At 37.6% G+C, this 24,056-nt stretch overlaps 1 protein-coding gene across 1 annotated transcript; it reads left to right on the top strand.

Moving 5' to 3' along the window:
* Positions 1–17,175: 17,175 nt before the first annotated feature.
* On the top strand, positions 17,176–19,343 carry LOC119648477 (uncharacterized protein DDB_G0289975-like). Its single transcript, XM_038050239.1, has 2 exons — positions 17,176–18,243; positions 18,435–19,343. The coding sequence occupies exons 1-2, from the start codon at positions 17,176–17,178 to the stop codon at positions 19,341–19,343; spliced, it is 1,977 nt and encodes a 658-aa protein (XP_037906167.1).
* Positions 19,344–24,056: the final 4,713 nt, after the last annotated feature.

Here is a 24,056-nt window from a genome sequence, read left to right as displayed (position 1 = left end):
TGACTGGCAAGAAAGTACCACTGTTCCAATATGGAAAAAGAAAGGTAGCCCAGCAGAATGTTCAAATTACCGTCCGATCCGGTTACTTTCCCATACCATGAAGATTTTTGAACGCATTCTTGACAACCGTATTCGCGAAATCGTTGAAATAACCGTGAATCAAGCCGGATTTGTCAAGAACTGCGGAACTACTGACGCAATACACGCTGCGCGGTTACTCATGGAGAAACACCGTGAGAAGCATCGCCCTCTTTACATTGCCTTTCTGGATCTAGAGAAAGCGTTTGACCGTGTACCACACGAACTCATCTGGTATGCTTTACGACAACACTTCGTGCCAGAAGAACTCGTGCGCTGGGTTCAATTGCTCTACCACGATCCGAAAAGTAAAGTTCGAAGTATGGCGGGTGTATCAAAACCGCTTCGTGTCTCTGTTGGAGTTCATCAAGGAAGTGCCCTCTCACCACTCCTCTTTGTCCTTGTTATGGACACCGTCACACGGGATATTCAACGTCCAGCGCCCTACACACTGCTTTATGCAGATGATGTTTTCCTAGCGTCTGATAGCAAAAATGATCTCGAGCAACTTGTTCAAAAATGGAATGATCGCCTCATGCAACACGGTCTCAGATTGAATTTAAACAAAACTGAATTTTTGACGACCGATCCCCATGAAACAGGCACAATCACTGTCAGCGGCAGTGATCTGCCCAGATCTGAGCGATTTAAATACCTCGGGTCAACGCTATCAGCCAATGGAGAACTGCGTTATGAAATTGCTTCACGCATTAACGCAACCTGGATGAAGTGGCGTTCCACAACTGGTGTCCTTTGTGATCGACGTATCAACGAACGTCTCAAATCTAAAATTTACCGCAATGTTGTCCGTCCAGTCGCTCTCTATGGTTCTGAGTGTTGGCCGACCATAAAAGACAATGAACGGCGTCTCGCGGTAATGGAGACGAAGATGCTACGTTGGACTAGTGGCGTCACACGTTTAGATCACATCCGAAATGAGGATATCCGCGATCGTTATGGGGTTGCACCGATCGTGGAAAAGTTGCGAGAGAGGCGTCTTCGATGGTATGGTCACGCAATTCGTGCAAACGAGAATTCACTTGCCAAGATTGGTCTGAACATCGAAGTCGATGGTAAACGACCAAAAGGCAGACCTAAGCAACGGTGGCTTGATACGCTGGATGGGGATCTGAAAGCCTCGAGATTGCACCCAGATCAGGCATTCGATAGAGCCAAATGGCGAAGCCGATCACGACGAGCCGACCCCGCTTGTGAACGGGACAAAGGCTGAAGAAAAAAAGAAAAGTTATTATCCTTACCCTAAACAAACAAACGGCCTACTTCCGAATATTGTATATATATGCGCGTATATAAATTGATCGTCTCCATATTTCCGATTTACTTCGTGCAGATACTTTTACTTACTTACTTTTACATTTGACATTGATCAGGGCATCATAACATACGAATTCGTCAATACCACAACAAATTTTAGTTTTTAATCGTTTATATATCAACATCAATTACTCCAGGCGGGCATATGAATGTATTTATATTTGTATGTTAACGAAACTTTGGGAAAACTGCCTAATTCAGTCAGATATATTTGTATATGGAACAAGCGGTATTCAATATACGAACTTTATATGTACATATGTATACTTTTATGCGCGAAGCAAATCGGAAATATGTGTTCGACCTATTTCTATACATGCATATATAAGTATAGTATTCGGTAATAGGCAATGTTTGTTTGTTTAGGGTGAAAATAACATCTACGTCTGGAAACATAGGGGAATGAGGACTCAAAATATGACCATCAAAAAGTGTAACAGGTCTCGTGCTCAGAACCTGTCTAACCGAAAAATCTGAAAAAAATCTCAGTAGTGCATCTCTACGAAATCTAGGCCTCAAAATACATCTAGTTCCGATATCTGCACAAATAAAGTTAATAATAGTATATTTTCACATTTTAGAAATTTACTCGGCAACCCCCCTTCTGTCTGTGGCGCAGCAGGGTTAACAACATTCGAAATTTATTTCGAACAACACAACATTCGAAATTTATTTATTTGTTAATGCGAGCGGATACATGGCGCCGCCAGTGCTCTCCGCAGCTTATTCGAACTCGCCACGGCAGAGAGGAGCCAGCGGTGAAAAAGTTCCGTTGGTAGTAAAGAGACCGTATCGGAAGCCAACCGGTCTCTTCTGCTCCAACCGCAATGGACAGTGCACGCGTTTCTCAATTCTTCTGTTCTAACCGCGTGGATTTCTTCCATACGTGTTTTTGTTTGTGCTTTTAATAACAAAAATAAAGTAAGAATCAAAGTAGTAGTTTTCTATAATTTCGCATCGCTGCTAAGAATTTCATCGACATGGGCGCCGGCGTTCCAGCATTATATCGATTATCGAGGCGACGTAGAGTTGTTCCGTTCAAGCATTCCGAGAAGGATTTCGAGTAGCGGCAATTCGCCTCCGCGGGAGTTGTGCGGCGGAGCATCAGAAGAAGGACTAGTGGAAAAAGAAAATGTTCTTTCTAGAGGTACAAAATTTGGCACAGATGCAACGGACGAAAAGCCAATAATTATTAACAAAGTTATAGGGGGTGAAACTTTGCTCGTTTTTGTGAATTTCCTGCATTCTACAACGTGTATGACGTCACCATCCCATATCAATTCGTCAATACCCCATTCATGGAAAGAATTATTTTGTTTTAGTTTTTTAGCCATTTGTATATGAATATCTATTACTCCAAACAGACATGTCTGTATACAGTATATAGTATATGGGCGCTAATGAAGTTTGCGGATAGTGTCTAATTCAGGTAGATATATTTGTACACTAAACCTACCTACTATATATGTACACATGTATACTTTGTGCACTAGTTAAATCGAAAATATGAGTACGATCAATTTACATATTTGCATATATACGTACAGTATTCGGAAATGTTTGTTTAAGGTGAGGATAATATCTATAGCTGTAATATGTACGTATATTTTGTAATTTTGAAAAGAATGAATCAATGAATGAATGAATGAATGATGAAGGAATATGTTGGATTTGTGGCTATATACAGATAGCAAAATGTGCGCTTAAGTTTCTTACATAAGATGAACACAAAACCTTTATACACGAAGCGCGAACTTCTGGTATTCCGACTTCTTTTTTTAATTGTATCAGTAGTAATTACTAAAGAAAGACATATGAAATTATGCGTGTTGTATCCAGTTGAGATGGATACTTATGTAATTTAGTATCAGCGGTACTCAATTCACGTACATATGTATATGTATTTGCACGTATGTTTTGTGCAAGGAGTAAGGAGGAAATATTGAGGTGCTTTTGATTAATCGCGTTCATATTTGTATATGTATGCGTCATTGCGCGGTATAGGCTATTGGAATATGGGCATAAAGTACTTTCTTAAAAAATGAAACAAATATGTTTTTCTTTAAATTTATATATTGAAACACAAACAGTGATGTAACAGATCCGAAATCTGAATTCAGACTAAAAAGGAACAATATCTTAGCAGAAAAAAAAGTACACATGATCACATATATCAATATACTCTCAAACATTAGCATTTTCTTCGTTCCACATTTATTATGTGCACTAATGCATTTCTGTTCAAATACAAAAAGGAATTTTCAGTCGTTATCTTTTTCTGAGAAATGGTGCAAAGCTAAAAACAATCGCTTTGCAAAGGAATCATTTATTATGGTACAGAGATAGAAGTAATTAAGTTTTATTATACAACTCATGTTTATATTCAAGAGAATGGGTTTTTGCATACGAGATATGTACGAGCCAAATCTACAATTTCAACAAGCCGGGAAACCGGAAGCTGGACGCTTCAGGTACGAAAGGTTTTGTGTATTTCTTTGTACGTAGCACGTAATATATGCATATATTATCTGAGAATATCCACTTTCGGATGACATTGACATTCATAGTCTTGAATTTACAAGGAAGTGACAACTTTGACGTATTATAACTTTGCTAGTAATAGTGGTATTTCGACCAAACTGTGGTGAGATCATGCTCTATGTTATACCCTATATTATTGCGAAATTTTATGTTGTTAACATGAACTTAAGGGGGGTTTTACAGCCAATTACTAAAAATTATGGTAATATACTATTATTAACTTTATTTGTGCAGATATCAGTATGGAAGGTATTTCGGAGCCCAGGCACCATATAGTGGCAGCCTCCTGATTTTTTTTCAGATTTTTCGATTGGGTAGTTTCTGAGAATGGCCCCCTTAAAGGAATGGTCACTTTCAACCCCCCGCACTCCCAACCTTTCTAACAAATGTCAAAACTAAGATCGGCTTCGAAAAGTACTAACCGAGACCTTTAATTTGATACCCCACATGAGTATATTTGATGAAAAAAAAATTTACACCCCCCTTTTGCATGTATGGGGACCCCCCCTTAAATTCAACGTTAAAGGATGTAACTCACTGTATGCGTGAGCGTTCACAGTTCCCACCTTTCTACCAAATTTGGTGTCAATCGCTGCAACCGTTTCCGAGAAAAATGCGTGTGACGGATAGACAGACAGACAGACAGACAGACAGACGGATAGACAGACAGACAGACAGACAGACGGTAAACCGATTTTAATAAGGTTTTGTGTTTACACAAAACCTTAAAAAGATGCAGACGCATCAGCGTCTCTCGAGAATAAACGTATTTAAATTCGTATTTCGAAAAACACAAAAGTCAACTATAATGATCCAAATTATATCGATACTGTGGAAAAACTTAAAAGTCTTATAACGTCGCCACCAATCCTGAGATTCCCGGATTTTAACAAGGAATTTCAGTTGACTACAGATGTCTCAAACTATGCAATAGGTTCCTTTTTGTCATAAAATGGACACCCTATTTGCTTTATAACTCGGACTTTAAACTCCCACGAACGTAACTATTCAGATACCGACGAGGAGTTTTTAGCCATCGTATGGTCTGTCAAGTATCTGAGACCGTATTTGTATGGTAACAAGTTTAAGGTCCTGACTGACCATCAGCCAATTAAATACCTTCAAGCTAAATACCGAGGTAGAGATTTGTCACCGAGACATCAGAGATAGTTGTTAAAATTAGGCGAATATGACTTCGAAATTGAATATCTAAAAGGACGTTATAACAAAGTAGCTAATTATTTGAGCAGGATAAAATCCGATGAGGAACACAAGGAATGTTTCGAAGAAATTGAGGATAAAACTAACTCCTTCTCTGACTCTTACTTGTGAACGAAGAGGGCGACGACGTAATGATGGCAACTATCCATTCGGCCGAGGAGGAACTCCTCGACCATATTCCCATAAAAGAGGAGATAGTAAATAAATACAAAACGCAGTTGATCCTCACCAATAATAAAACAAAAGAATTAGACATAATACATAGAAAACGTATTATATACATAGCGGAGTACGATCTAAACAATTTGGGCGAGATCCTTAGAAAATATATAAAGAAAGGTAGAACTGATATCTTTTCTGAACTGCCAGATACGAAATACAATGTACTTCAAGAAAAAATAAGGGAAATGTATTCCAATGACAAACGAATTGAATTCTTTAGATGTTCGTTCAGAGCACTTGACATTGAAACGGAAGTTGAGGCAATAAAACAGATATCCTTGTATCATGTCAGAGAAAGTATGCACTCAGGCATACAAGAGACATTCAATGCCATTCGATATCAAATCTACTTCCCAAAACTGTTGGAACAAATACAAATTGTTATTAGCCAATGTGATGTGTGATAAAATATGATATCGTAGTTTTCAAATAATTTGAATAGATATCCAGTGGTGTTTTTCCTATCATTGTTAGCATCTCCACCCCAAGTTAGGTTTTGCACATAACAGTACAAACATCCAATTAGATTTGTTCAAGGTGCGTTGTAGTTTTCTGCTAAACTAAAAGCTTCGTAATTTAATTTACTTTCGAGTCGAGTAGCAACTCCTTTGCAATCATGCATATGAATTTTTTCCAGAATTATTTCTATATATAGTACAGCCATAAATTCTGTCAGTCAAATAATTTTTATTTCTCACGAAGTAATAAACTAAATCAATCGAAAAGTACACCATTAGAAAAAGAAAACATAGAGGGTTCAAACGAACAAAAAATATTCAAAATGGCCGCCGCTAGTAGCTATACAGGCTCGAAGTCTGTGAGGCCATGCATTGATCGCTTCAAGCATGGTGTGAAGCGGGATTTCTCGAGCTGCACGCACAATGCTGGCCGTCAAATTCTTCAAATCCGTGTAAGTTCGATTGCGGGCAGTCTCCTCTAACTTAGCCCAAAGGCTGTAGTCCAGAGAATTCAAATCTGGGCTACCTGAGGCCCACTCATCCTCATGAAGTCAGGAACATGGCCCGCTAACCACCGCTGAATTATTTTGCCTTTGTGAGCGGGGGCCGCGTCCTGCTAGATGCACCACGAATAGAGATTCACTCAATGGCTCGACTACATCTTTTCGTACACGCGCGCATTGGTTTTGACGCCGGCCTCGCAGAAATAAATATTAGTTACTCCGTGATATGAGACGCCCCACCATACCATCACAGAAGTCGGATGGTGACGACATTAGACTCGCGGAGCATTTTCTTTGGCTTCACAAGAATTGTGAGCATATATTCGACAATTTTGTTCGTTGAATTTTTCCTGGATGGTAAACATTTTTTCATCACAAAATAGAATTTTGCAATATTTTTTACCGGGAAATCATTGCAGAAGAGCAGCCCATCGAGTTCACCGTATTTCCTTCAGTTTCTTTTCGTAAAATGCGACTAATACTTCGAGTTGAAACTCCCATTTCCACCGACATTTGTTTGTGCTTTCGGAGAGGACGAACACGCTCGTGCACGGCATGCACAACATTCGGGTGCATGCGGAGCGCGTTCGCCCCTCCCGCGGCCTGCCAACCACATCAGCTGTTTCGCGGTATCGAGCTAATGTCCTAAAAACGAATCGTTTGTTTCCCGGCATTTTTTTTTAACAAACTCTGAATCTTTTTCGGCGTATTCCCACATTGGTGCAACGTAATAGTCGCGATTCTTTTTTGTAGTTACCAAATTTCATCGTGTTGTCGTTCATATACTGTCGACCTTCGAAACCTGAAAGTCTAATGGAAGTGGGATATGGTTAGGTACTCTCCGTGCGCAATGTTGCCAGTTCCGGCGGCGTAACATTTCTCGCTATATGCATCGACTGACCGAACTTATGGCTATACTATATATACGCAGTCTGATCCAAAGTAACTTTCTCACCATTTCTAGCAACTTTTACTCCCAAAAATAACTTTATTTCTTTCAGATCGACAATTGAGAATTTATTCATCAAATAAGATTTGAAATTACTTAATGGATCAGCATCAGCAGTCATAATCACAAGATCGTCGACATAAAGCACTACATAAATATTTTCAGAAATATTTTTTCTGTATAAAATGTAAATACACCTATCAACAGGTGAACTGTGAGGTCGAACTCTTCAAGCCAATTTCTTGCTGCCTGTTTTAAACCATTTCAGAATTAATTCAGTTTAGAAACAAAATTCTCTTTAATATTCCTTGAGGAGCTTTCATATAAATTTCTTCTTTTAATTGGCCGTTTAAGGGGGTCATCCCGTGTGTCGGGTTCGAGAAATCGATTTTTTTTGCATGAATTGTATCTATATATAGTGGAGAATATGTGGGCAAAGGGATTGTCCGATATTCCGAGTCCTTCAGAAATTACAGCGTTAAACAGGTAAGGAGTTTGCAGCCGCGGCTAGAGTACTCGATGAGAAAGAGCATCGAATCTTTTTTTACCTGTTAGTTTTTTACCTGAGCCTTATAAATTTGGACACAGGTATAAATATAAAAAGATAAAAAACCAATCAATTGTCTAAACTTATTTGATGTTTGGAATAAAAAGGATAATCCAGTCTAGAGTGAGCACTGAAAGGCGTTCAAGTTATACTCAGTTATATTTTGTTGTAAGTATTGTGCTGTTTGTGTGTTCAGTGATTTTTTTAAATGGATCGTACGAAGGGAGATCGCTTTAACGTTCAACGTCATGCTCGCACTAAAAAACGAGTATTTCATGGGAATCGATAGTTATCAGAGAAGAAAAAGGACTTCGCATCAACATCAACAAAGAAACTTTTAGCAAGCATGAACATGGATGTTCCAATTGCGACAAGTTTTGTATATTGTATATTGGATTTTGCTGGAGTTTTCTCCGGTATTTCTGCAAATAATAAAATATACGTAGTAGTAAAAAAGGAATACGTAGAACATGTCGAGAAAAGAATGGGAACACGGCTTAGAAATGCAAAGAAGAATCACAATGGCATTGGTGGAAAAGGGGCTGGAAAACTTGCTGACAAGGACGTCACTACATTTCCTGGGCTGCTATTCGTCGACACGCAAATTCGATAGAAGGAATAAAGCAAGAAATTTGGGCAACTTTCTTCCATAAATGTTCTACAGACGAAAATCCTCAGCATCAAAATTGTCCAGCAGGCGAGGACAGTTGGTGCAAATGGCGCAAAGCGGAAGTTAAAGGAGAACTGGATAGTTTTCACCACGAGAAGGCACCTTTGACTGAAGAAGTTCAAACAGTCATCAAACAAATCTACGAAGATTTGTCACGAGATGATCTCTTGAACAGATGTTTAGGAGCAGAGACCCAGAATAACAATGAGTCGTTAAATGGGTTGATCTGGACTTTCGCTTTTAAACACCTTCATTCTAGGGTCAAAGTCGTAGAAATAGCCACTTTCCTGGCTGTAATTATTATCAATGAAGGATTCAATGGCATTCTCAAAATCCTAGTGACAATGGGATGTCAAGTTGGTCACATATGTCAGGTTTATGCCGACCGCCGTAATGAAGCGCGAATTTGGCGGTCCGGACGACGATCGACTGACCTCGCTAAAAGAGCCACAATTGACACCAGAGAGCACCAATCGGCCTTACAAGACTTTTCTGAAGAAACGGAGGGTGCTCTCTATGGACCAGGTATAGCAGATTAATGGTGAGCTAAAATTTTACTGTTGATAATCACATTTAAATTTTCAAATGCGTTTTTCTCGAAACTGCATCTTGAAAATCGGCTGCCACCATAGCTCAAAATCTATCCAACCAAATTCTTTGAAATCTTCACGGCTTCTTTAGTACATATTTCTACGGTTCGCAAACTAGAATAATTGCAATCGGACGGGTAGTTTTTTTTTTATTCATAAAAAAAGCCGTACAAAAACACCAAAATCCAATAAATTATACTAAATTTACCTTTTAATATTTTCTAATTATCCTAGTTTGCGGACCGTGGAATATTGTTCACATTAAAATGCCGTTTAGTTTTCTTCCCTTAGATGAGTACAGCGCCCTCGAGCGTGGCAGCAGAAAAACACCTTTTTTTGGAGATGGGTGCATAAATTAACACCTATTCCGAAAACTAGCTACGAAATTAAGCTGAAAAATTTATCACCTATACTAGAGATATCAACAAACATATGGTGAAAAAATCACGTTTCTATTTTTATCCATTCCTTCAAAATAATCTTTCAAAGAAGGCAAAAAAACAGCCTTCACACGGGATGACCCCCTTAAGAAGGCTGTCCATATGAATTAATAGATTATTCTGATTGGCGAATACAATCATAAGGCGAAACTAGAAATCTTGTAACAGGTGCAAAGGTTTCTTTATGATCCACCAGGTATTGCTGACTAAAACCATGGATTTCCAAATTCATCTTTTTTAATTGTGAGAACCCATTTACAATCAACTATATTTTTATTTGCTGGTCTTGGGACTAAAGTCCAAGTTTTGTTAATTGAAAGAAAATTCAGTTCTTCCCTGACTGCTGCCTCCCATTTATCTTCATCATTTAATATGATTATACGAAGTTGGTATTTTGCGAATTATTGATTGAGCACATAAAATATAATCATCATTTATATTATTTTCAATATAATTTACCAATAGCTTGCACTTATTCCGATCACTTCTTCTTGGTTGATTAGCAAATTTTACTTCAGTGTCAAATGAATTCGGACTATTCTTCTCATTTACAGAAGTTTCAATTTAACTTCTTTCACTCGTAAGATATGTTATTATCAGATTTTTCACAGTCAACTACTGATTATGCGTGAACACTAAAGGAATCTGTTTCCATTTGAACATTATTTTCATCTGATACATTTTCAGACTTTTGACCTTGTACTGATTTTGACTTTTTGTCAGAAACATCAGGTTCATCAACAGTGACATATCTTACTATTGCATAGTTTTCTTTTTCAACATCCCATACTTTATAACCATTTTGCTCATATCCAGCTAACATTCCCTTCCAAGATTTATCATCAAATTTTGTTCTACTGGCATTACTATGCAGAAAAACAGTAGAACCAAATATCTTCAAATATTTTGTTTGTGGCTTTTTACCATCCCATAATTTATACGATGTCTTGGGTTGGTTTAGGGCTCTAGTTGGAGTGATGGCTGTGGAATAAGTAGCGGTGAGAGCTGCATCACCCCAGAAGATTGTGTATGGTTGTGTTTAATGTGTCCTTTACCACTTCCAATTCCAATTCCTCACTGCCCTTCTTTATTGTTTATTGAGTTCAGAATTACTTCTCAAAACCGATATTAATTCACAACGCGCGCTGGACCCATAGCCTATTGGAATATGGGTATTAAGTCCTTTTTTATAAAACGAAACAAATGTGTTTTTCTTTAAATTTATATTTCGAAACACAATGAATGATGTAGCAGATTCGAAATCTGACCTCTGACTAAAAAGTGCGATACTATATTCTCCTAAACATAAACATTTCTTTCTTTCCAAATTTATTATGTACATATGACCAATGCACATCTATTTAAATACAAGAAGGAATTTTCCGATGCTATTTTTTTCTGAGAAATGGTCCAGAGAAAAATTATCTTTTTTCAAAGGAAACATTTATTACAGTGAAGAAATAGAAGTGATTAAGTTTTCTTATACAACTCATGTTTATATTCAAGGGAAAATTGCACATAAGGAGTATTTAAACATACGCACTGTTTATTTATTTAGGATAGGTACAATATTTACCGTTAATATATAAATATGTACATTCTGAAGTTTGGAAATATATAAAAAAATGTTTTCAATTCTTAGTTCTGTGCGAATCGAGAAACGTATATAGAAATTTCCTGATATCCATATAAGATGAACACAAAACCTTTCTACCTGAAGCGCCCAGCTTCCAATATTCCAGCTTGTTTTTCTTAAGGGACGTGGAGATCTTCAAAAGACTCTAGCCTAGATACGTCTGAGTGTGAGACTTTCACACACTAAAACCATCCCAGACTATCCCCTCCCCCAATACCCCGTGAAATCACCATTATGTGTTACATCACGGGGCGGAGTTAGCTTTCTAGTTAGGTCTCTTTTCTTCTATTCGCGGCGTTTATACCCGCGCTTTCCTAACTTCTCCCGCCGTTCTCAGTTTGTCCTGAATTGCTGCGATCCTGGAGTTCGTGCATACAGCAATATAGAACTCACCACACTGGCCTGTAAGTATAACTTGGCCCTCCAACGTTCGGCATCATTCTTGCTAGAGTCGTCCTCGTGGTGGATGCTATTTTGCAAGTATGCTTCATGTGCTGCTTAAAATTGAGTTTTCCGTTTATCATCACTTCAAGTGTTTGGGAACGGCTTTGAAGTGATGATATGTCTCCCAGTTCTAATACAGACGTAATTTCTCTTGTGGTGGTTGGCGATGATGACCGCTTCCGTCTTTTCTTCTCCAAATGCTAATCCAATACTCTCTAACCAAGTCTTAACAGCACCGATTGCTTCGCCTGATCTTCTTCGAGATGATCTGCGACCACAACCAGTGTTATGTCGTCGGCGTAACCCACCACCGTTTCCTCCACTGGGACAGGAAGGTTAAGTACGTGATTGTATATAATGTTCCACAGCAGTTGGCACAATTCAAAGCCTTGCAGGACAATCCCCTGATCAATCCCACTTATTGCCGCTGAGGGGTTTGCTGGCTTGGTGACAAGTGGACCATAGGCTGGCTAATTCACTATTCCACCAGTAATTGGGTATTCTAGTGCGGAATGACTATGCTCGCCACATGCTTTAGCGATGCATTGTCTGGCAGGGAAATCTCTATCCATGATGCTTGTCTTGCTAGGCTAGTTTAAGCACTCCTTTATGCTCGCCATTTACATAACAGGACATGCTATTTACATAACATGCGTCTTTGTTCCTCTTCTTTTTCTTCAGCCTTTGTCCCGTTCACAAGCGGGGTCAGCTCGTCGTGATCGGATTCGCCATTTGGCTCTCTCGAACGCCTGATCTGGGTGCAATCTCGAGGATTTCAAATCCCCATCCAGCGTATCAAGCCACCGTTGCTTAGGTCTGCCTTTTGGTCGTTTACCATCGACTTTGATGTTCAGACAAATCTTTGCAAGTGAATTGTCGTTTGCACGAATTGCGTGACCATACCATCGAAGACGCCTCTCCCGCAACTTTTCCACGATCGGTGCAACCCCATAACGATCGCGGATTCCTCATTTCGGATGTGATCTAAACGTGTGACGCCACTAGTCCAACGTAGCACCTTCGTCTCCATTACCGCAAGACGCCGTTCATTGTCTTTTATGGTCGGCCAACACTCAGAACCATAGAGAGCGACTGGACGGACGACATTGCGGTAAATTTTAGATTTGAGACGTTCGTTGATACGTCGATCACAAAGGACACCAGTTGTGGAATGCCACTTCATCCAGGTTGCGTTAATGCGTGAAGCAATTTCAAAACGCAGCTCTCCATTGGCTGATAGCGTTGACCCGAGGTATTTAAATCGCTCAGATCTGGGCAGATCACTGCCGCTGACAGTGATTGTGCTGTTTCATGGGGATCGGTCGTCAAAAATTCAGTTTTGTTTAAATTCAATCTGAGACCGTGTTGCATGAGGCGATCATTCCATTTTTGAACAAGTTGCTCGAGATCATTTTTGCTATCAGATGCTAGGAAAACATCATCTGCATAAAGTAGTGTGTAGGGCGCTGGACGTTGGATATCCCGTGTGACGGTGTCCGTAACAAGGACAAAGAGGAGTGGTGAGAGGGCACTTCCTTGATGAACTCCAACAGAGACACGAAGCGGTTTTGATACACCCGCCATACTTCGAACTTTACTTTTCGGATCGTGGTAGAGCAATTGAACCCACCGCACGAGTTCTTCTGGCAGGAAGTGTTGTCGTAAAGCATACCAGATGAGTTCGTGTTGTACACGGTCAAACGCTTTCTCTAGATCCAGAAAGGCAATGTAAAGAGGGCGATGCTTCTCACGGTCTTTCTCCATGAGTAACCGCGCAGCGTGTATTGCGTCAGTAGTTTCGCAGTTCTTGACAAATCCGGCTTGATTCACGGTTATTTCAACGATTTCGCGAATACGGTTGTCAAGAATGCTTTCAAAAATCTTGATGGTATAGAAAAGTAATCGGGTCGGACGGTAATTTGAACATTCTGCTGAGCTACCTTTCTTTTTCCATATTGAATTCCTGAATAACCCGGTTAAAGAATTCACTGAGCCACAGTGTTGGGTCCCAGCTCTTCGCTTTCCAGAGCTCAGATGCGATGTCGTCAGGTCCTGTTGCTTTCCCCGATTTCATTTGTTTTATTGCCTCCTCGACTTCAGTTGCGCTGACTCGTGGAACTGCTCCAAATGTCGGCAATGATTGTGGAAGTGGAGGATGAGCAAATTCTTCAGTTGAAATCTGCTCGAAGTATTCTCGCCATCTATCCGTTGCGACTCGACGGTTGGTAAGCAAAATGCCGTTCTTGTCATTAAGACAACAGAAGTGTTCGATATCCTGTGTGCGTTCATCACGGCTTTTAGCAAGTCGATACAGATCTTTCTCGCCATCGTGAGTGTCCAGTTTATCGTAAAGATTTCTGAAATGGTTCGCTCGGGTGACAGCGATCGCTTTCTTTGCTTCCAGGTTTGCATTCTTATAAATTTGCCAATTAGCAGGCGTTTTATCGACGAGAAATTTGTGGTCGAGGCGTTTCTTTTCACGGACCTTCATTTCAACATCATCATTCCAAAGCCAAGTATCTCGGTTGATGTACCGCTTACCCGGCTTGGTGATCATGAGGGTTGCAGAGGCCGCTTTGTGGATCGTGTCTTTCATTTGGTTCCATGATTCTTCCACATTCGTAATGGTTGGCAATCGTATGAGTGAGACCGTTTCTTCTTTCTTCTCAGCAAATCGCCACCATTTAATGCGCGGCGGGCCAGTGCGTTCCTCACGCCGTTTTATCGGTGGCTTAATTCGCAGGACAGCAATCAATGGCCGATGTTGAGGTGCGATGGTCTCATAGGGAACGACTTTGCAATCAGTGACAGTGGTAAAATGTTGGCGTCTTATGAGAATATAGTCGATTTGCGTTTTATTGTTCCCACTATAAAATGTGGGAAGATGAGACAATCGTTTGATGAACCATGTATTCATAAGTACATGATCATGTGTGTCCGCAAAATCGATTATACGCTCGCCACCTTCATTACGCGCTCCGAACCCCTTTCCCCCATGGCACCTGTTACCGTCTGCCTTTTCACCCACATGACCATTAAGGTCGCCGGCAATGATTATGTAATCGTCAGCAGGCACGTGACAAGTCTTTTCATCGAGAAGTTGCCAAAAGGCATCTTTCTCGGCATCAGGTCGACCTGTCTGTGGTGCATACGCGGTGAAGAAGTGAATAGTGCGATCAGCTGATATAATGGTGAGCTTCATCAGTCGATCATCAAATCGTTCGACTTCTTTAATGGCATCACGGAAACCCTCTGAGATGGCAATGCCAACACCATATTGAGTGTGTGGGTTACCAAAATAGAGAAGTTTGTAGCCATTTTTACCGCGTTCGCATTCAATGTCGCAGCTTTTGGAACCAGACCATCGGGTTTCTTGCAGAGCGCAGATGTCAATGCACCTTTTCCGGAGGGCTCTTGCGAGTTCCTCCGTCTTTCCAGTTAGGGTACCAACATTTAGCGTGCAGACACGTATTTGTTTTGCTCGTTGTGTTCGGACTAACTTGCTTGCGTCCTGACGCCGTCCATGCGTCAAGAACCCTTGCCCATTTCTCGACAGGACCGGGGCCCGTCCTGCCGCGTCGACTGAGGTGGACGCCCTAGCATTTCACCGAGGCCTGTGACTTAATCCGATCATCATGTTTGTAACGACATTCTATGCATTTTCTTGGTCGACCTGTCGCGGGGCCTGTCACCAAGAGAGATCAGATAGGATTTAGCATAGTAGAATAACTCCAACTATACTCTATTTATCTCTTTCCCTGATCTCAGCATTTTATTTTTGTTTTACAGAGGATAGTACAGAGTACGTTGTCTGAAACCCTCCTCCTTTACCTGGGCTTGGGACCAGCATACTATGCTAATAGCATGGCGTCTTTATTCCTATATTAGAATAATATAAAGATCCTGGAATTTAGTCCTTTCTATAGCCTTCTCTATTTTTTCCTACTCAGTGTATGCTACCCCGTATGGCCTGACAGAAGGTGATGAAAAACTACTGCCTCGAAAAAATTCTACAAAACGGATTACAAGTACTTTAGAGAATAATATGAGCGAAATATTAAAGAAAAAGAATTAAGACAATCCTGTGATTATCCCCTCTCCACAATTACATCTTATGCATTAAACACATCTACCTAATAGCCTTAGTCTAACTCAGTCACTTGGTGTTAAGTAGATTTATTTTTGGACTTGTTTGTCAATTTTACGGCCCGTTTACCTATCTGAGGCAATTTATTTGTAAACGACTAAACGTATTGCCGAGAAAAGCAGTGAATTCATTCATTCATACTCTCATCCAAGGAACAGCATAATTTTAAGCTGCATTAAAGGGACTTTTCATACATTGGGATAGATGGGTTTTATCCACAACCGAACGGTCATGGTATCGCTAATAGATTTCGTGATTGTGTAGGCTACGGAATCGTTCATCCCCATGTAAGGGGCCAAACATTTTTCGGAGGATTCTTCTCTCGAACGCGGCCAAGAGTTCGCAATTTTTCTTGCTAAGAACCCAAGTTTCCGAGGAGTACATGAAGACTGGCAAGATCATTGTCTTGTACAGAAAGAGCTTTGACCCTATGGTGAGACGTTTCGAGCGGAACAGTTTTTGTAAGTTGAAATAGGCTCTGTTGGCTGACAACAACCGTGCGAGTTACATATACCAACAACACGAATAAACACGCGAAAATACTTCAAGATGTATACCTAGACCAAACAAAGGGTCAACATTAACATTCCAAAGTGCAGACATTGCGTCAGCATCTTTTTCATTTGTTTCCGGTAAATCACTTAATCAGCAAAATTGAAATTTCCATAAATGTGGTGTACATGTAGCTTCCCGCGCCCAGTTGTTCTATATTCGCCACCGACGCGGTAACGCTGCCCGTTAAAGTATCTGTAAAGTTGAATTATAAGTTCTGTTGTGTGTAATAAAGTAAAGTTGAATTATAAGTTCTGTGGTGTGTAATAAAGTTTGATTTGAAAGTGATCCTTTTGTGTTTATTTTTTTAATACTCCCTTCCGCTCAACACCAAAACTGGCGCAGTCGGTAAACTTCACGTAACGCCGCGAAGGAAAAACGTGAAAATAAAAAACTAAACTATTAATCGCGAAGGTTAATGGTAATTAAACCAAAGTTAATAAATCGTATTCGGGACGCCGCGAAGGATTACCGAAATCCTTTTTTTTAACTCAAATTATAAATTTTGGGAGAACGAAAGTAAGACCTTAAGTTCTTCAAATGACTGGTGAGGCTGCCAGAAACCCAAAATATTAAAAAAAAAAATAATAATAATAATAAATCAATAAACAAACAAAAGTGAGTGACTCAAACAATAAACGTTTAAGTGAAAGTGAATAGAAGCTGAAAGTGAATAGAAGCTGAAAGCGAATCGAATTAAAAGCAGCAGAAAACCAAAAAAAAAAGGGGTAAGCTGAATAGAAATAAAATTTTTTGCTGAAAACTTACTAGACGTGGAGCAACTACGAAGGAAATTACAAAGGAGGAGTGTCCATAACGAAAGACGAATAGAATCAGAAAATATGGACCAACAAATCGCGGTATTACAGCAGCAACTGCAACAGAAAGATGAACAGATAGAGCAGTTAGCAGCAGCGTTTGAGCAGTTACGCCAACAACAGAATGCACAAAATCAAGCACAGATTTATAATGGACGGACAAAAGTTCTAAAAGAATTAAAATATATGTCCAATTTTTCGGGGAACGGCGAAATCAAAATAAATGCATTCATCAATACCATGGAACATTACCTAAACGGAATCTCTGACTTTGAAACTCGTAGAACCGCAATAAGGACAATTTTCTTCGACAAAATAACTGGCGAAGCAAAAGAATCCATCATCAATATTAGAGAGACAGACAATTGGGACCTCATCAAGGACAAACTAAAACTTCGATTCCGACCAGAAATGGAACCGGCAGAAATATTTCGAAGGATCCACACAATAAGAGCAAACACCGTAGGCGAACTTATTTTGGAAATTCAGAAATTAAAAATCAAAGGAGACGAATTATTAACGTACTATTCAGGAGAAAATCATATAGATTTAAACACATTTGAAATTATATTAGCTAACAAAGTGAAAGAAATTACACAGGGTGTACTTCTCGATAAAATTTTACATGAAAACGATATAGATGAAATTATTAAAATAATGCAAAGTAGAAACTTTGAAGATTTGTGTATTAGGAAAGAATTCAAAAAATTTGACAAAGTTAATAAATATAATGCAAAATCAAATGGAAAACAGAGTGGTTATCAGAAAAATGAACGAAATTATACAACAAACCAACAGACAAATGACACAGACAATACAGAACAATACAGAAGACATTCTGATAATAATCATAGGACGAGACGAAACTCTTACACATTTAATACAAATTCTAACCAATCTGGCCAATCCAATAATCAGAATAATAATTTTCGAAATAATAATTCCACACAATCTAGAAGGAGAAATTTCTCATCGAGACAAACTAGACAAAATTCAGATTCTAGGAGACAACGAGAAGAACCAATGGAAGTTGACAATGTTCAGAGCCAAACCAATAATAATGAGGTTTCGCACGAACATCAACAAAATTTCGTAAACCGAACTCAATCCACTAACACTGGTCAAAATAATAATATCGATAACAATAACTCCAAATTTTTTATAAACTAGCCTCGGACGATCTTGCAACTATTCTTATTACAATCAACAATATCAAATACACAGCACTAATAGATACCGGGTCGTCATTTAGCATTATAAATGAAAATCTTACTTCCTTTCAGAAAATTCCAATTAAACTTTTGAGTTTTAGCACAATTACAGGTGAAGATTTCATAAAGTATGAAGTACATACATCAGCTCCAGAGGAACTGAAGCTACCAAAAGGAGCCTTGATCCGCTGGAAAGCTCAAAGACTTAATAAAAGAAATTATGAATTCATCATAGGTATAAATCTGCTCACTAATCTAGACGCTCTAATAGACCTAGAAGCGGAAACAATTAGGCTTAACAATCAAGTGATAAAATTTGCAAGCAATCCCTATTCCGCTAACCAAATCTGTACCCTCGAAAAAGTTGAAAAAAATTACTTAGACCACTTACACCTCAATCATTTTAATGAAGAAGAATATAATGGAATAACCAAAATAATTAGGAGATTCGAAAATATTTTTTTCAAAGAAGGAGATATTTTAACAAGCACTCGAAAGATAAAACACGAAATAGTAACAACAACCGATAGGCAAATCAATTCGAAACTCTACAGATACCCTCCGAAACACGAGGAAGAAGTTAGAAGACAGATAAAGGAAATGGAGGAACAGGGCATAATCCAGAAAAGTTTCTCTAGATATTCCAGTCCTCTAATAGTTGTTCCTAAAAAGAAGGACAATTCTGGTCAACAGAAATTTCGAATTGTCATTGATTATAGAAAACTCAATGAGGTGACGGTAGATGATAAGTTTCCGTTACCAAACATTGATTCTATCTTAGACAAATTGGGAAGGGCACAATATTTTTCCACCCTCGATTTAGCCAAAGGTTATCATCAAATCCTTATCAAGGAGCAAGACCGAGAGAAAACGGCTTTTGTAACTCCACACGGCTTATACGAGTTTATAAGGATGCCTTTTGGACTGAAAAATGCTCCGGCAACTTTCCAGAGGTTAATGAACGACATCCTCATACATTAACAAAACATGCGTAGTCTATTTGGATGATATCCTCATATTCAGCACTTCTCTGCAGGAACACTTAAGAGCAATAACCAATATTTTCAAAGTCTTAGAAAGTCACAAACTAAAAGTGCAGATTGATAAATGCGCTTTTATGAAAAAAGAAACCGCCTTTTTAGGACACGTTATTACAAAAGATGGCTTAAAGCCAAACCCTGACAAAGTTGATGTCATACAAAAAGTAGAATTACCACGGACAGAGAAACAACTAAAAAGTTTTCTCGGATTAACGGGGTACTATAGGAAATTTATTCGGGACTACGCAAAAGTGGCCCAACCACTTACCAAATTTCTTAAAAAAGGTACCAAGGTCAATCCACTCATTAGTTCCCATCCTATTTTACGCTTTCCAAACTTTAATAAACAATTTCATTTAACCACCGATGCATCAAATTACGCAATAGGTGCCGTCTTGTCGCAAGAGGGACACCCTATTTGCTATGCATCAAGGACGCTGAATTCACATGAACGAAACTATTCAGCGACCGACAAAGAATTTCTAGCCATAATATGGTCTGTAAATTATTATACTTCAGACCATACCTTTATGGTAACAAATTCAAAATTTTTACCGACTATTAACCTATCAAATATTTACATGCTAAATATAAACGCAAAGATTTATCACCACGTCATCAACGTTGGCTCTTAAAACTTGGGGAATATCAATTTGAAATTGAATATTTAAAAGGAAAAGAAAACAAGGTTGCTGATTTTCTAAGTAGAATCGACCTTATGAAAGAAACTAATGAGAATTCAAGTGAATTACCTGATAAAACCAATTCGTATTCTGATTTTGGAATTTTGTTTAATATCGAAGGAGATAATGACGCTACAATGGCCACAGTTCACTCGGCAGAAGAGGAATTGTTGGACCATATTCCGATCAAGGAAGAAATCATCAATAAATACAAAACGCAAATCATTTTAACGAATAACAAAGTAAAAGAAATGGAGGTAATACACAAGAAAAGAATAATATATATTGCTGAGTACGACTTCGAAATGTTAGAAGATATTCTCAAACGATATATCAGAAAAGGCATAACTGGCATCTACTCAGAAATTTCAGATCACAAATATAATTTTGTTCAAGAAAAACTAAGGGAAATGTTTTCTAACGATAAAACAATCAAATTCATTAGATGTTCTTTTCGAGCACAAGATTTACGAACAGAAGTCGAAGCTGTTAAACAAATCTCTCTTTATCATGTAAGGGAAAGTCTGCACTCAGGGATTCAAGAAACTTTTGCAGCAATCAAAAACAAAATTTACTACCCTAAATTGTTGGAATTAATAAACATTGTAATAAACCAATGTGAAGTCTGTCAAGAGGTCAAATACGACCGCAAACCCATTAAACCTAAATTCTATTTAACTGAAACGGCAACAGACATAAACCAAATCGTTCATATTGATATCTATATATGATAATAATGAAACATTCGTTTCTCACCGTCATAGACAAATTCTCTAAATTTGCCGCTGCTTATTATTTACCTGACAGAAATCATGTCACTATCATTGAACAGTTAGAAGACCATTTCGCAAAAATTGGCAACCCTGAAAAAATAGTCGCTGGAAACGAATTCAACAGTGTCCAGATAAAAGATTTCTTACAAGAAGAAAACGTTTCCTTACATTTGACGAAAGCTCACAGCCATACAGGTATTGCAGATGTAGAAAGTTTACATAAAACCTTAGCAGAAAAGTTTAGAACTCTCATATATCAAAAAGTTAAAATTTCGACTAGGCGAATAATACAAAAGGCCGTCATCAACTATAACCAACGATTTCACTCAACAATTAAAGCTACGCCAATAGATGTTCAAAACCGTAAAGTAAATTTTGATAAAATCAGAAAAAATCTACAAATTACCAAAGAGAAAGTGATTGAAAAGCGAAATCAAACTAGGGAAGATTACATTGAAACCAGATCAACAGGTTTAGTAAAGAATTATAAGGCTACAAGGCAGAAACATTTACCCAAATTTCGAAAAGTGAAACTTCATAATGTTCATCCAGTGAACATAAAACGTAAATTAAAGTTTACAGACCAAGCTAAAGAGCTTGAAATCCCTTTCACGGAAGAAGAAAAATCAATTATTGATAAAGCAATTAATAACGGACCACTTAGTGAGATCCTAATATCAAAATTTAACATCAGCATATCAAGAAGAGATATTAAAACATTAATCGGAGAAGAGTGGTTGAATGACCAAATTATAAATTTCTACTTAAATCTTTTGAAAGAACGTAGTGAACAAAACGAAACAGGAGTATTGCCAAAAATTCACGTAAAGCACATTCTTTATTCCATATTTCTTATGTTCAGGATATAATGCAGTTCGCAGATGGACCAGAAAAATAGATATTTTTTCCTACGATCTTATAATGATCCCAGTTCATGTGAATGAAGTCCACTGGTGTATGGCAGTTATTGATTTTAGAAATAATAAAATTCAATATTATGATCCAATGAGAAAGGAAAATCCTAATATTTTATACAAACTAGAGGAATACTTGAGGGAAGAGTCGCGTGACAAACGACAAGTACTATTCGATACTTCGGTATTCATTAAAGAAAACATCTCAAATGCCCCACTCCAAGAAAATGGAAGCGATTGTGAAGTATTTAGTTGCATTTTTGCAGAAAATGTTTCACGAAATTGCCAACCAACATTTACACAAGGCCAAATGCCTTATCTTCGTCAAAGAATGATACTAGAAGTAGTCCAGGGCAAATTAATATTCTAATAATATATCCGCGTTTCCAATCAACCCAATTTAATATAAATATATACCTTACAAAAAAAAAATATTTTTTTTTTTAAATCTACAGATGATCATGAATTTGTTAACATTCCTACTGGCAACAACTTCAGTTAAAGGACAGCTTGACATTTACCCGATAACGGAACAGTCAGGGTTCGCCGATATTAAATTAAATCAGGCTGATATTGTTAGCAAAACCAGCTTAATAGCTCATATTATAAATACTCAAGAAATTCTAGATTTGATTAACAACTTTTCGAAAAATATAGCTCATTTAGATGAAGAGCATAGGAACTTTCTTCAAAATGAGTTATCTCATCTAAATAATAAAGTCAAAACTATGATCCCTAATGAAAAACGAAAAAGGAGAGGTTTAATAAACTTAGTAGGTAGTACACAAAAATGGCTTTTTGGTACGATGGACGACCAAGACAGACAGGACTTAGAAAACCATTTAAAGACAATTGACACTAATAACCACAATGTGATTTCAAGTCTAAATCAACAGATAACTATAAATAACCATTTTAATGAAACTTTCAAACAACTTAAGACGATTGTTGAAAAAGACAGAAAAATATTTTTGCGAAAAATAAATAGTTTAAATAAAAATGTTGCAAGTAATAGTTTATATTATGATCAGTTTTTCAAAATTCAATTACTAAAAAACAAAATAGATCATATACTAGATAACATCGTCTCCGCAAAATATGGTATTATACACCCTAACATCCTAACTGATGAAGAAATACAAACCTACAAAGTAGATTTAACCAAAATCGAAAATTTAAAATTGGGAATTATACAATTCGAAAAGAATTTACTGATTTTTGTTATTAAAGTACCTACAGAATATATTACAGTTGATTTGAGAATAATTTTACCCTTGCCAAATAAATTCAAGAAAGAAATAGACTCACCCAGAGAAATCATATTTAAATACAATGAACAAATATACAAATATGAAAAATCAAAATTTTTGAACGAATTGAGTCTGAGTAAACATTGTATTTACAAACAAGATTGTAAATTAACAACCAATGAACTTACTGAAATTATCCAGATCGATGAAGAAACAATTGTAATAAAAAATGCAAATGATATACTTATTAATCAGACCTGTGACAATCGAAAACTAACATTGAGAGAAAATGATCTCATTCATTTCAATAATTGTTCAATTAAAATTCTAGATCATCAATTTTCAAACCGAAAACAGAAATTTCAACAACGTTTCTATTATCCTTTAAACGAAAATTCTTATAATTTTTCAAACAAAATCACTTTTGATGAAATAGTATTAGATAATTTTAATAATATTGAAAAAATTCAAGAATTAGAATTCCACAAAACAGTGTCATATGGATTGAACACGATCTTCATCATATTTATCGTACTTTTGACCTTTGGAATAATTGTATACATAAAAACAGAAAAAAATTATAATATTAAAATAGGCCAACGAATTCAGGAGAATTCTAATCTAGAGGAGAGGGAAGTTACATATACCAACAACACGAATAAACACGCGAAAATACTTCAAGATGTAAAACTATACCTAGACCAAACAAAGGGTCAACATTAACATTCCAAAGTGCAGACATTGCGTCAGCATCCTTTTCATTTGTTTCCGGTAAATCACTTGTTCTATATTCGCCACCGACGCGGTAACGCTGCCCGTTAAAGTATTAATCTGTAAAGTTGAATTATAAGTTCTGTTGTGTGTAATAAAGTAAAGTTGAATTATAAGTTCTGTTGTGTGTAATAAAGTAAAGTTGAATTATAAGTTCTGTTGTGTGTAATAAAGTAAAGTTGAATTATAAGTTCTGTTGTGTGTAATAAAGTTTGATTTGAAAGTGATCCTTTTGTGTTTATTTTTTTTAATACTCCCCTCCG

The sequence above is a fragment of the Hermetia illucens genome, chromosome 2 (genome assembly GCF_905115235.1).
Source record: "Hermetia illucens chromosome 2, iHerIll2.2.curated.20191125, whole genome shotgun sequence".
In the NCBI taxonomy this organism is placed as follows: domain Eukaryota; kingdom Metazoa; phylum Arthropoda; class Insecta; order Diptera; family Stratiomyidae; genus Hermetia; species Hermetia illucens.
The sequence above is the reverse complement of the archived record's forward strand: the minus strand, read 5'-3'. Positions and strand labels throughout refer to the sequence as shown.